Source organism: Tachypleus tridentatus, chromosome 11 (genome assembly GCF_004210375.1).
Source record: "Tachypleus tridentatus isolate NWPU-2018 chromosome 11, ASM421037v1, whole genome shotgun sequence".
Classification (NCBI taxonomy): Eukaryota; Metazoa; Arthropoda; class Merostomata; order Xiphosura; family Limulidae; genus Tachypleus; species Tachypleus tridentatus.
The window spans coordinates 81,204,987-81,219,417 of NC_134835.1; the positions used below are offsets into that span (position 1 = coordinate 81,204,987).

A 14,431-nucleotide genomic window follows, 5' to 3' on the forward strand; every position below is an offset into this window, starting at 1 on the left:
GACTATAACCCCAATATTCGTACTACTAAAAGTTTCTGTGTTCTCGAGTAGAATACATATCTTTAGAAGCTATAAAAATTATTACATGTGCACTATCACAACCATGTAATACATTTGTGACCTTAGCATTATACAAATGTTTACCTTTGCTCAGTGCTATATATATATTTAAACTCACAAACAGGGAAAGGTTAATTCAGGAATGACTCTGAAGTACTGACAGCACTCAATCTCTGGAATAGTTCTGAAGTACTGGCAGCACTCAACATATGGAATGATTCTCAGATACTGACAGCATCCAATATCTGAAATAACTCCATTGTACTGATAGCACTCAGTTTCTGAAATTGTTCTGAAACACTGGCAGTACTCAACATCTAGAATGACTCTCAAATACTGGTATCACTCAATATCTTTGGCATATGACGAAAAAATATGCTAACTGTGATTTTGTATTTAGTCAGAATAGGGTGTATGCGAAGCTATTATCGATGTTCATCAGGTTTGTGGTTTTTTTCATGTATTTTATCTTATGAACTTCTAATGTTTCGAAAACCTCTAGTTTTATGTATTTTATCTCATCCTGTGTTTAATTATTGCTATAGAGTAAGTTATAACAAGCGAACGTCTAAAACCTAAATTATATGCAAGTTAGTTAACCACATTGAAAATATTCAAAAATGAATTAATTTTTCTTTTCTTTATTTCAATAACATTAAAACTTTGCCACAGATAGAATAACTGACTGTTGTCGCAAGAAAAGCTGTCCATCACGAAGTCTCAGTTGCAAAGAATGAATTATAATGCATATCAATGTTAAGATAGAATCAGTATTCCTCGTATCAGATAATACTTATGGTACATCATGGTGTTGTTAATAGAAACAAGACTAAACAGTGTTAGCTTATGAAAGAACCACGATGTCTCAAAATGTTAATTTCTCTGAAAATGTCGACGGATGACGATCCAGACGAAGAATACACTGAGAAGACGAGAATGGGAAAATTTGTTTATGGTATCATCTGCGCTGCTGACACAGTTGGAATTTGATCTGATAAGTGAGGCTACAAAGAGAAGAAAACGGACATTATTTAAGAGTTTAAATACACAGATTAACAAATAAGAAGAGTACCGTAACTGAGTTACACAGTGTATAAGGACATGTGTGTAACCTTGTACGTTACACAGTAGGACGTTAAGCACATGTGAACTTACTAGTCAACAAAATGGAACTAGTAAGTGACTTGAACCAGCAAAAAATAGAGTTATATCTTTTGTTTAACCTGTTGACTGTCAAGTATTTCAGCTGCTACGGCAACTCCGAACCAATTTCAAAATACAACTCTAATGCTTCTTCATTTTGTAACCTTTTTCCTGACGCCATTTTGGATCTAAAGTGAAACAATTTGTAAGTAGGTGAAATGTATGTCTTTAAAAACACATTGAGAGCACAGTATTGAGAACGAATTAACTCATCCGTGGCACTGTGTTACCAATCGGCTTGGACGAGTTATCTTGTCTACGGCACTGAACAGGTTAAAACCATGAACCAGTTTTATACGATTTATTACAGGTCTTCTGTAAGTTCATATAAGTACAATAATTCGGGGTTTTAGTCTTAGTTTCTTTGAAGCTTAGTAGTAAAAAGTGCAATAGATGATCCTTTATTAATAACACTTTTTCAAACATAACTATGAAAGACCATCTCTTAATATCTACTTATCTTTATAAGAACAAATCGTATTATAGTTATAATATTATAAGGTGTGCTTTCCTGATATCTTGGAACTTCAAAATGTATATAATCTTTAATTTTATAATACAGACCATTGTGTTATTTAACAGCAACGTGAATTGTAATCATCAAGCCTAGACCCGTGTGAACTTTAAAGCAGATTTGATTAATACACCAATACACATTCACACTTTGTTTTCTAACAGCACGAGGAACATTCGATTTTCCATTAAGAATTGCAATTATATAAACACGTTGTGTTTAGAAGTAAAATACACTGCTGGTCAAAATCTTAAGGCCAATGATCATAAAGAAAAAATATGCATTTTACGTTGTTAGACTCAACCACCTATTTGAGTAGAGCTTCGAAAGATGAAAATAAGAAAAGTGAAAATAAAAATAAAAACCTTTTTAGCATTTAATGGGGAAAATGTGAACATTACGAAATTAGCCTAAATACTAGCTGGTCAAAAGTTTAAGACCATACCAAAAAGAAGTCCTAAACAGGGTAGGAAATGCCTAACAAGAGGTCTCAGTAGTGAGTTGCACGGCCATCATTGCAAATAACTGCAAACATTCACTTTGGCATGGTCGATATAAGCGTTTGCAGAAGGCTGGCATGAATGTTATTCTAAGTGGTGAAGATGGCTTCAGGAAGATCATGCACTGTTTGGAATTGATGTCCATTTCTATAGATTTCCCTTGCCATCCACCCCCAAACATTTTCAATGGGGTTGAGTCCCGGCAAACACGCTGTATGGTCCAAAAGAATTACGTTATTCACCATGAAAAAGTCGTTTGTCCTGCGGGCATTGTGGATTGCAACGTTGTCCTGCTGAAAGATCCAGTCATTTCCACACAAGCGAGGGCCTTCAGTCAATAAGGATGCTCTCTTCAACATGCCAATGTAGCCAACTGCTGTTTGACGCCCCTGTATAACCTGAAGCTTCATTATTCCATGAAAGGAGAAAGCACCTCAGATCATGATGGAATCTCCTCCACTGTGTTGTGTAGAAAATGTCTCTGGTTGGATATCCTTATTGTGCCAGTAACGTTGGAAGTCATCTGGACCATCCAGATTAATTTTTCTCTCATCAGAGAACAAAACTTTCTTCCACTTTTCTACGTCCCATGTTTGGTGCTTCTTAGCAAAGTTTAACCGAACTGTTTCGTGGTGTGGAAGGAGGTGTGGCCTTTGAAGACGTTTACGGTTTTTAAAGCCTTTCTCTCGTAGATGTTGTCTTATTGTTCTTGAGTTGCATTCTGCGTTCGTAAGGGCCTTAATTTGGTTCGACGATCGTCTGATGTCTTACCGGACAACTCGTCGAATCCTTTTGCTCAACGCCGGCGAAATTTTCTTGGGCCGACCATTTGAAATTCTCATTCCGTATCTCTCAGGGTCTTTTAAGAAATTTGCAACAACAGTTTTACAACGCCCAATCTCACCAGCGATAGCACATTCAAAGAGATCTTGCTTTTGCAGCTCGACGATTCTGCCACGTTCAAACTCAGTCAACTTTTTAGCCTTTGTCATGTTTTTACCCAATGTAACACAGGAGATGTCAGCGGGAGATTTTGATGACGCTAATGCTTGAACACAAATGATTAAATTTCGTTCAGTATTTATCGATTAACGCTTCGTTTCAGTGTGGTCTTACACTTTTGACCAGCTAGTATTTAGGCTAATTTCATAGTGTTCACATTTTTCCTATTAAATGGTAACAAAAAGTTTTTTTATTTTTATTTTCCCTTTTCTTATTTTCATCTTTCGAAGCTCTACTCAAATAAGGTGTTGAGTCTAACAACGCAAGATGCATATTTTTTCTTTATGTTCATTGGCCTTAAGATTTTGGCTAGCAGTGTATGTATTATGTGTATGTGGACTGTATAAATTTCAACACATAAATTGTACATAACCCAAGATATTTGGTATTGTGTTTAACACAGTTTTTCCCACAGTATATAAATTTAAGCATTATAATAAATAGGATTCTCCTAAGTATCTTTGTTTCAATTTTGTAATAATTCCAATAATTCCAATAACGCACCAGTTGTTCCTAATATCATTTTTACAGTGCACTGTATCCATTTGATATCATCTTTACGCTTAGAGTTTTTATTTTTAACTTTTAACTTTATTGTTTATATTAGTTTAAATCTGAAGTAAATTATCTTTCTTTATTACACTTTCAAATACTCTGCTTTCTCCTGGTGTAATTTCGAACTTTACTGTAAAAGTAAAATTAGTGATTAGACAGTAATTTAAATCTTAATCCCCCCTACTGATAAATAAAGAATTTATATGTGTAGAATATTACACTTGGACTCTGGTAAATTAACTTGTGATAAAGTATGCATGTCTTACATACAACATTAATATTTATTTTGAGTCTAGAGATAACAGGTTAAAAAAATGTCGTTTTGACGCTTTGAAACAACTTGCCATGCAAAGCACTTATTCTTTAGCGTTAATTTGTTTTTGCATCAGATATATCACTTTTATTCTGCTAGAATCGATGCAAATACAACATAAAATCATTAACATAAGCCTAATGTTGTTCAAAACTTTGTTCTTTTTTTCCAATCTCGAAACAAGAAACTCGATTACTTGATTTACTGTTATAACGCTATCAAATAGGGTTTCGATACCCACGGTGGGCACAACACAGATAACCAGCTGTGTAATTTTGTGCTTAACAACAAACACACGAGTTTTACTTAATGAAATTATTTAGGATAATGTATTTAAAACAAAACCTAGCCTGCTACATGATTCAATAGTGTAGGAAAAAGTTACCAGTTTGAGAAGATTACAGAGTCTATCAATTTTTTTTTTTATTATATGAGACTCTGTATCCAGGAAAAAAAATTCTACGTCATACATCAGTTGGAATGCTCGGTCAATACAACGTTAAGGCAAGAATAAATATTAACATCAAGTAATCTATAAAATACTAAGAAACGACATGTAATATGTATAAATATACTTCGAAGAAAATTACGAATATTACATACAAAATACGTTTGGAAATAGTTCACGCGTTTCTTAAGCGTGATGTGTGTGACAACACTTTCACTAAATTACTTTGATAAAAGTGAAAAGTTAAACAACGGAATTGATCAAAAGAAATTTTGTGAAAGTACTTGAGATCAATTCCCTCTTTATATTTGCAGTAAACTAGAAATGTAATGCACAATTGTAAGTTAGCTAACATATTATCTTAAAGTTTTTGAAGTTGAAGAAATCGGCGTATTAGGCCTAAACAGATCAAAGAAAACATGTTAAAAATTCGATTCTGGATGAAATAAGTTTGAAATACCGAACTTCTAAATGTTTCGAAATTTTACGAGCAAGGTGAGACATGTTTTAAAATGTATAGTTTGTTTCTCTGTACTTTAATACCACACAGATAATACGTGTTAAATATAATCATTCTATAAGACATTATGTCTGTAAAGAATAGCTGCAGACACCATACGCTTTCGTTGGTTTCACAATTACATTAGATTTAAGTGCACTCTATTGACTTTCTCCTAGTAACATTGTTCTGCTTTTTTGACAGACTTGAATACAAACAATCCTTTGCTTGGTAATTAGTTAACTTACGAACAGCTATTCTAATTATCTGAGTTAGTTGTATTATAATATTTTATTAATTAAATTTTCACGTCGATGTGAAGTCTTTAAATGACATTGAACTGGAGCAAAGAGAACTAATATAATTTTGATAGGTTGATTTGAGTTAATATTTCTTACTAAGATGAACAGAAAAAAGTTACCTAACCCAAAAATAAACATATTTTTTAAATATATGTCCTAAAAAGGTTCGTCTTCTTTCGAACACTAAGCTTAGAGGATCGTTTGTGAATATTATAAATCGATAAAGGGTCATTGTTAGGTTTGATAACGCCGACTTAAAGATTTTTACTAAAGAAATTTCGATTCTACAATATGGAATCCTACTGAAACGAATAGGAGAAAATAATCCTAAGTGAGGACGTAGATGCATGTGAAATGTACTTCCTCTCTCATTTAGGATTGTACAGGGTGGCCCGTAAGTCCCTACCCATCCATATGTTATTATGTTATATTCAATTACGCATGTATTATAAATTTGTTTCTTTTTTTCAGAGAAATATGGACGATGTAAGCCCATTTACACTTGAAGAGCGTAAATTACACTTGTGACAATATTATGTAATATTATGCAATATTATGCAGCGAGAATGAGGTACAGCATACAGATACACTGGATACATAAGATATATGGATGGGTAGGGACTTACGGGCCACCCTGTATAATACTCTCATTCAATAAGAAATTTGCGAATGACGTAGAAATTTGCTAGAAATAATTTTGAAGGGAAGCAAATCACTCAAGGAGGATAGAAAGCCAATATGTCTGTCACTAACTATTAAAATATTTTATAATCCATTTTTCCAGGCAATACGTCAAATAGATATTTTAAGACATATTTTCCCATCAAGATATTAATTAGATATTTTAAGATCTCTTTTTTTCCTGTTGATATATTAATTGGACTGCGTTGTAGAAATAATACTGATATATTGTTTTATTAAATATATTTATTGTAAAAGGCACACAATCTTATTTATTAAATAATTTTGGTTATCTTTGATAACAATAGTTTAATGTTGACGATCTTATAAAGTAATTTAAACAAACTGACTTTCAAACAATAGAGTAGTGTGTTATTGGAACACACTGAAAAATTGTTTTTTTTTTTACAGCTATTTTAGGTTAATAGGATCAACAGAAGTGAAGCGATGGACGTTTATACGTTGTCTGTTGAGGGTATTGTCATATGCCAAAAAGATTTTAGCATATGAAAATAAAAAAGTCAAGTTATTGCGCTCAATTAATGCATTTATTTTGTATTTTGATATGCTATGAATTGTATGAAGATAACTTTCTGTTAAAAATAGTTTGAACGCGTTAATTTGTGGGTTGGGTATTATGTGTTTGTTTTTCAATAGTATGTTCCACTTGTTCTCAGAAATGCAAAAAGTCCAAATTTCGAAATAAAATCCTAATTTATATTAAATTATTTGAGTGGACAAATATGCTGAATTTTTCTTTTTGGTATACAAAATAACCTTTTCCTGAAAAACCTAAACGTCTGCCATTTTGCGTCTGTTAATTCCGTTTGTATTGACTAAAATGTGGTAAAAAATATCAGTTTTTCAACTATTTATTTCAAGCATAATAACTCGTACCGATCTTTGGTTACTTGTAACTACCTGCTTTTCATTTTTATCATTGAGTTAAAATTAAATATTTTTCAACATTTGATGAAAATAACCATAATATTGCACACATTTAAAATTATTTAACTATAATTATATTAAGAACTGCCTATTATAATATATCAATTTTAAATATAAAAGTTAAGTATAACAGCGTAATAGTGTGAGATAAATATTTCTGAAACACTATGTGAGATTTTTAAACAAACAACAAACCGTAAAAGCAAAATCCAATTTACTAACCTGTACTTTTGACCAATTGAGGTAGGTAATGTTGCCAAAAAGCACAGTATTCTGCCCGTGGACCACGGCTGATCTTAGGAGACTCCACGTTTAGAGTGATATACTCTTTTCCGCCGTCAGTACGAGTGACCCAGTAGGTTCCGTCTTCCACTTCGATATTTTCCGCGTTAGGGTTTCTGAGAAATCGATTTTGTTATTCTTTAAGCGTTTTCTTCATTTTTTTTTATTCATTTGTACAGAATTGTTTTTATTATATTTTCTAGTAAAGTGATCTTTTAACGCCGGTATGACATATTGTATTAATTCATAATAAATCGTAAATTAGCCTACATTTCATAATTCTAATTCTCGATCTCAGTCGTATAAAAGTTAAATTGAAATTCTCAACAAAAGGTGTCGGCAATTTCAGCTTCTATCACTAGTTACTTTCGTAAAATTATGTAAGGGTTAAATTATAAACGTCTTTCTGGATAAACAAAATTTCACATTTGCATATAGGTGCTGTTCCTCTTTGAATTAATCAAGTTCTACAGTTAGTGATTTAGTTGTTTTTTTATGAACTGCGAAATATCTTTAATTATCGTTAGTACAATAAAAGTTACAATAACCATTGCAACGACATTTCTTTTTATCAACGCGCAAGCCAATTCACCAGATAAGGAACTAACGTAAATCTAGTAGTTTATCTGTTTCATTATATACATTTATACTGAATATAAAACGCGACTACATTGTAGTAACATTAAGTACTTTTTGACGAATAAAATCGACATCAGTCATATACACAATGAAATTAGAACCTTTATATAATTATTCTACAGTAAATGTTGAAACATCGTGTATAATAATATTTGTACTCAATGAAGTAATGATAAATTTCGTCTGTTGAAGAGTTTCGTTAAATATCAGGATTTTATAATATTTCGAAACTTAAGAAATATAAGTGTTTTTATTGCTTGTTTCTTATGAACTAAGATATCAATATGAGGTACCATTAATCTACCAGTTCAGTAACGAAGTTTCCGTATTGCAGAAAACAGGTAAATACTTAAAATAAACCCTGTGTGAATTATATGGTTTATTTCTGGGTTAAAGATTACCGTCATTAATGCCTTATATGTTAACAGTAATTAATACGTTTATAAGTTCGCATGTCTATTTACAGCTTACTTTAAACATTTCCAGAATTTATTTAGATTGAATTAACTTATACCATATTTTAACGACAAACACAAAGAGAGCAGTGTTTAGTTTGGTGTTGAGCACAAAGAAACACAATACATTTTCTGTACTCTGTTCACCCTCGGTATCGAAACCTTCACACTCACCATTCTTCTTCAAAGGAAGAAAGGAATAGGTGAATACAAATTTATTTTTCAGCATTTTAAAATGTTCGATTCCGTGTTAACATCTCTATAAATAAATATAACCACTTCGAGTGGTTTCCTGTAAAATGAAATTCAAATTTAAATTATTATTATTTTTTAATGCTTTGAGTTGATTTAAACAAAATTAAAAATACCTAATAACGTATAATAAGAACAATGAGAGATAAAAAGGAAAGAATTATTTAAAGAACTGAAAGAAAATATATCTTTAAAGTCACTGAGCGATATCTCCAATATACTCAAATATGTTGTAATAATACTATATTTTAATTACTAAAACATCAAATACACTTAAATATTTCATCAAATACCAAAAACAAGGAAACAGATGTTGAAGTGCCTTCGTGTTCAAACGTTAATGTGTTAAAACGAGCTGTTTTATATTAAAGTCAAATAACATATCTAAAAACCGACCTCAAAACTAAAACAAATGTTAATGGTTTTCGTATAGTTGACTTAAAATCACTTCATTTTTGATACCGACGAAAGCAACAATACCACCTGCATATTTCTCACTAATATAAGTTTATCATAAATTCATCTTTTTTTACAGAATTAGTGAACCCTGGACGGAATATTAAACTTGATTTTCTTAGCACTGTAAGTTCTTAGATCTAGACAGTAAATGAGTTACGGAAGTGTAAAATTTTATATTTATAAACATTAAGTATTAAGTTTTAAGCCTAAATAGTAAATGAACTACGAAAACGTACATAAAATCGACTTTGGCAGTACTTATCAGAAAGCTGGAAATGTTTCCCATAACATCACCATTAAGTAGAATTTCATAATAAGTAGATTCTTTTTTAGAATACATGCTTGTATATTTCTAGGTAATAATTTAAACGAAATTAGAAAGCTTATGCAGCTGGTTTATTTTTTTTTAGAGTATGTATTGATTACTCTAACCAATGAAGAATCACTTACAAATGTAAAGCACAATGCTGTTAGTGTACTTTTAAATTATAATATAGCTTCTGAAGTATAAAGTCGAAGAGAAGTAAAATTTGCTCTTGGAAGAGAATTGATTGCTATTAACCGCCAAAGTTTATTCATACTTACCCTGTTTTAGCAAAATTTGCCCAGTATCTCATCATTTTCTTGGATAAAAGTATTTCTTCTTTCGTATATCTTAAAGATGGGTTCAGCGGCTCACCAAAGATAAATGGTATCTCATCACCATGCATCACTCCCATCCATCTCGGCCAAGGGTTAACAGAAGACCGATGGGTAAAGTAATACATATAGACTTCATTTCCAACTTTAACATAATGGTTGGCAAAGTCGTTCACACTGCAAGTAAAGTGGTAATCTCCAACGATTTTATCAATAGCATCTCGGATATGAATAGAACTGTTTGGATTCAGCCAATCAGTATACTGAAATATAATGGCCTGTTGGGCGGCCTCTCCTATGTAGGGATTTAACTCTTTTACTGAGTTAACAAAATCTTTTCTAGTCAGATAAATGTCTTCTTCCTTTTTGAAAAGTTCTGTAAGATAGTAGATGATCCAGTAGGTGCCTTCATCTAAATTGCTACCCATCATAACACTGGTATTCTTAAAATTTCTGGTGTCCAGCGACACATATGGTGGTTCGTCAATGAAAGCTCCATCTACAACCGGAACAAAAGGAAAATCAATGACCCCTAAAGTGCCTGATTCATTAATAACAAGGTCCATAGGATCTGCGTTACGAAGACACCTGACAACAGCATTCATATCTTGAGGATCATGTGGACAATTGACAGCTTCAGCTAAACGAAGTCCACGTTTTTTGGATTCCTTATAATCAATAATAGCCCATGGAGACGTCGCTGAGCCACTTTGTAAGATGCCTCGGTTGAAGAGGTTTCTACTTAATGGAGATAACAGATGGAGTCCCACACTGACTGCTCCAGCACTCTCACCAAACAAAGTGATACTGTTTGGATCACCCCCAAAAGCAGCAATATTATCATGCACCCATTCTAGTGCCATCAACTGGTCAAACAACCCAGCGTTACCAGGTACATCTGGACGATCGAAAACCAAAAACCCTAGAGATGCCACTCTGTAATTCATTGAAACAACTATTATTTGTTCTTCAGTAGCTAAAATTTTTGCATTGTATACATTGAGAGTAGACGTCCCACTGTAGAAACCACCACCAAAGATCCAAACCAAAACAGAAGCCTTCTTCGGTTTTTGGTGTGGCACCCATACATTCACCTTTAAACAATCTTCGCTTAGAGGAGTATTTGGATTCCACATTTTTGAACCCGAAAAATTTCCAAAGAATGTATCACTAATCTGAAAACATGTATTGGGTTTTTCGGTTGCATTAAAAATATCATCCCATGGGTCTATAGGTTTAGGATGTCGAAATCTGTATTCACCAACAGGAGGCTTTGCATATGGTATACCCAAGTAGATGTCGACTAAATTACCAGTAACAACTTTTGTTGTTTTCCCTTTCACCAAACCTTTATTGGTACGAATCAATGGATTCTTTTCAGATTCTTGCAACGGAATACTTCGTCCAAGGCTAAGGGTTAGCCATGTAGCCAGAACTAGTCCCATTCTGTGGTAGAAATAAAAACTGCTTTTCCATTGAGTCATACTGTTGGCTTTTGTTGTTATTAAGTTCATAGTCCTTTTTTTAAAAAAGTGGATTTCCTGTCCCTGCAAAAGAGTAAAATAACTGGAATGATTAATTTATATTTATTGATCTGAGAAATTAGCTGAAATATAATAATGGAAAACTTGTTTAAAAGTATAAAAAATATACTACTTAATCCAGTTATTACTTTCAATGACAAGCATTTGTTCTTCTCGATGACGAGAAACCCACGTGAAATAAAAAATGTATCTCAGAACGGCTGGTATAACGGCTTTGTTAACTTGAAGATGACATAAGAAGGTCGAAACGTTGTTCTCTGCTTATCAATAAAAGTTTTATAACCCATACTAGCCGTTCTGAGATACCTAAGCTTTTGTTTTATTTTCCCATTTTTATACATTTTTGAAATTTCAAAATAATTTCTTTTTAAACTTAAATTTAAAAATAAAGTTCAAAATAAACACAAAACCTGACCCACCAGATACTTTTCACCATTAGATTTAAAATCCTAGTAACAACAAGTAAACATGTTAATGTATTGTTAGGACATGCAGAAAGTTTAAATGTTCATAAAGGAAGCAAAATGGAATATGTGTAAGATCTCAAGTGACATAGCAATGTACAGCAGTAAGTCTACGGATTTACAATGCTAAAATCAGGAGTTTAATTCTCGTTGGTGGGCTAAGCAGACAGCCCGTTGTGAGCAAAGGAAACACACACACAGACATAGCAATATGCCTGCGGATTTACAACGTTAAAAAGCGGGTTTCAATACTCGTGGTGGAAAGAATATAGAGATCTAATTGCCTCATTGTGTAGCTTTGTATTTAAACTACAAACAAACATGAAATGTGTTAATGTTGTCAAGGTTTTCATCTGATTGCTAGTAGAATGCATTATTTTATTTACTTGAATGTGTTAATACTTTCAGTGTATGTAGATGTCAGTTGACGGAATTTAGTTCAAAATGTGTTATCTTATTTGTGAAAAAAATGTTAATCTGTTTATTGAATACGTTGAAAAGTTTTTCTTTTTTTAATTAGTTGGCATTTTTGACATTTAAGGCAGACTTTTGGCAGAATTTTTTAATTATTTTTCTTTTGTTTGCCACAATGTGTTAACATTGTTGGTGCATATATTCAACTACTAGCAAAATTTGTTAAATTATTTGGTGACTTGTTGTTTGCTGCTATTATTTGGTACAAATTTTCCCTCTTCATATTTGATTGTTGGATGAATGCTTTGATATTTTTCGGTCTTGGTTTCTCAAGATATGTTAACATTTTCAATGTATAGAATAGTCTGTTGACGGAATGATTTCAACACTTTATTTCTTGTTTGAATGTTAACAGAATAAGATGACAGTGTCAGTTTTCAAAGATATTTGATATAAAAATGATCCAAAGTTATAGTTTTCTGTTTGTCAGAAAATGCTGACATTTTCAATATTCATTCTTGCTTGTTGATAGAATGTCATGTAATATAAGAATGGAAAGACAGCTTCAATTGCCTTTTGTAGAAGAACGCATTGAAACTTTCGTCATTTTGTTTGACTATTTAAAAAATATTTAGAATTTGTAATCTGCTTAGCTATCTCATGGTACTATATGTTGAAAGTTTGTTTTTTGCCTGTCAGTAAGAGCTGATATTCTAAGTATACACAGCCGCCTGTTGCAGAATGTTTGAAGTTTTCTTGTGTTCTTTGGTTGTTATCAGACAATGTTTCAATCTCACTAATTATTTGTTTTCTGAAGCTGTGGAAAGGTTTGCCTGGGTTTGTATATTGTAGGCTATTTGAAATTAAACACAAAGCTACATAATGTGCCTTTTGTGCTCTGCCCATCACGGGTATCAAAACCCAGTTTATAGGATTGTAAGTTCGCAGTGCCACTGGGGGTATTTTTATATTGCTAGAATACGTTGAAACTTGTTTTTCTATATTTACCTATTTTCAAATGTGTTAAAAATTTTCCAAAGAACATATGGTTATTATTATTTTAGTGTGCGTTAAGAGGCACTGAAATGTTTATTATTGTCTGAAATTACTGAAATGTTTGTCTTCACTTGAATCTTAATCAAAATGCTCATTTCACGATGCCTAAGTAAATTGTTCTGTTGGGAATTACTAAAAACGTATGTATAACGGTTTTAAATACCATTAGGTCTATTAATATTATGATTACGTAGTGATAACGATTCTTTGGAACATCTGTTCTTTTATTTTGGAAATAGTGACTGTTTTTCAATACATTTTAATGGTCCCATGAGATTTATCTCGAGTATTCATGCTATGATGGTCCTTATCAACATTGATGAAAACCGATGGGAAACCCGTTGTAGTTAAGTGTGTACAATGTCCAACACTGCTAATATATTGGAGCATTAATCAGCAGGGAAGTAGAAAACAAGCACTTTAAATAACAAACAGACAACCACGAAACCGAACTGTTATCGTGATATTTGCAGAAACCAACCACCTGCTTCTTCCCAACAGCTGAATAGACGTTGAACAGTTCCTCGAAACGTTCTGTCAATAACCAAGTTTTTAAATTATAGAGCCAGTTTCATTTATTACTTTACTCACTAGATATTCTAAAAATTTATTAGGTTCTAAAACATACAGTATTATTCATTAGAGTAGTATTTCTACGTTTGATAATAGAATTTTCTTTTTCAGACTAAACATATACACTATCGATAATTATTATTGTTTTATCTGTATTAAAATGCAAATGAAAATTTTTTTAAATCTCAAAAATTTTCATCATTTTATGTAGTTGTTTTTAATATTCTAAACGAGAAAATTTTGAAATACTTATTAAAAAATATTTCACTGTAATCTGATGACGTCAAAGCCTGCATGGGACATTCACTAGCAAGTTTGGAAAATTATTTATTTGTGGAAAAGGGGCAAAGCTACACGAAGGTTCTATGCACTTAATTTTGAAATGACATATTAGTGGGAAGATATCTTGTCAACACCACCACTAGTAACATATTAGTGGGAAGATATCTTGTCAACACCACCACTAGTAACATATTAGTGGGAAGATATCTTGTCAACACCTCCACTGGTAACATATTAGTGGGAAGATATCTTGTCAACACCTCCACTGGTAACATTAATGGGAAGGTAGCTAGTTAACACCGTCACTGGTAACATTAATGGGAAGGTAGTTAGTTAACACTGCTACT

The 14,431-nt window shown here is 32.3% G+C and overlaps 1 protein-coding gene across 1 annotated transcript in view; it reads right to left on the reverse strand.

The window, feature by feature from the left end:
• Positions 1 to 685: 685 nt before the first annotated feature.
• LOC143232595 (acetylcholinesterase-like) overlaps positions 686 to 14,431 on the reverse strand; it is a 30,419-nt gene continuing 16,673 nt past the window's right edge. Inside the window, exons 2-4 of the mRNA XM_076468212.1 lie at positions 9,698 to 11,298; positions 7,248 to 7,423; positions 686 to 1,064 (exon numbers count right to left, since the gene is read on the reverse strand). Coding sequence (XP_076324327.1) covers positions 934 to 1,064; positions 7,248 to 7,423; positions 9,698 to 11,265 — 1,875 coding nt within the window. The 5' untranslated portion in view covers positions 11,266 to 11,298 and the 3' untranslated portion in view covers positions 686 to 933. The remainder of the gene's footprint in view (positions 1,065 to 7,247; positions 7,424 to 9,697; positions 11,299 to 14,431) is intronic.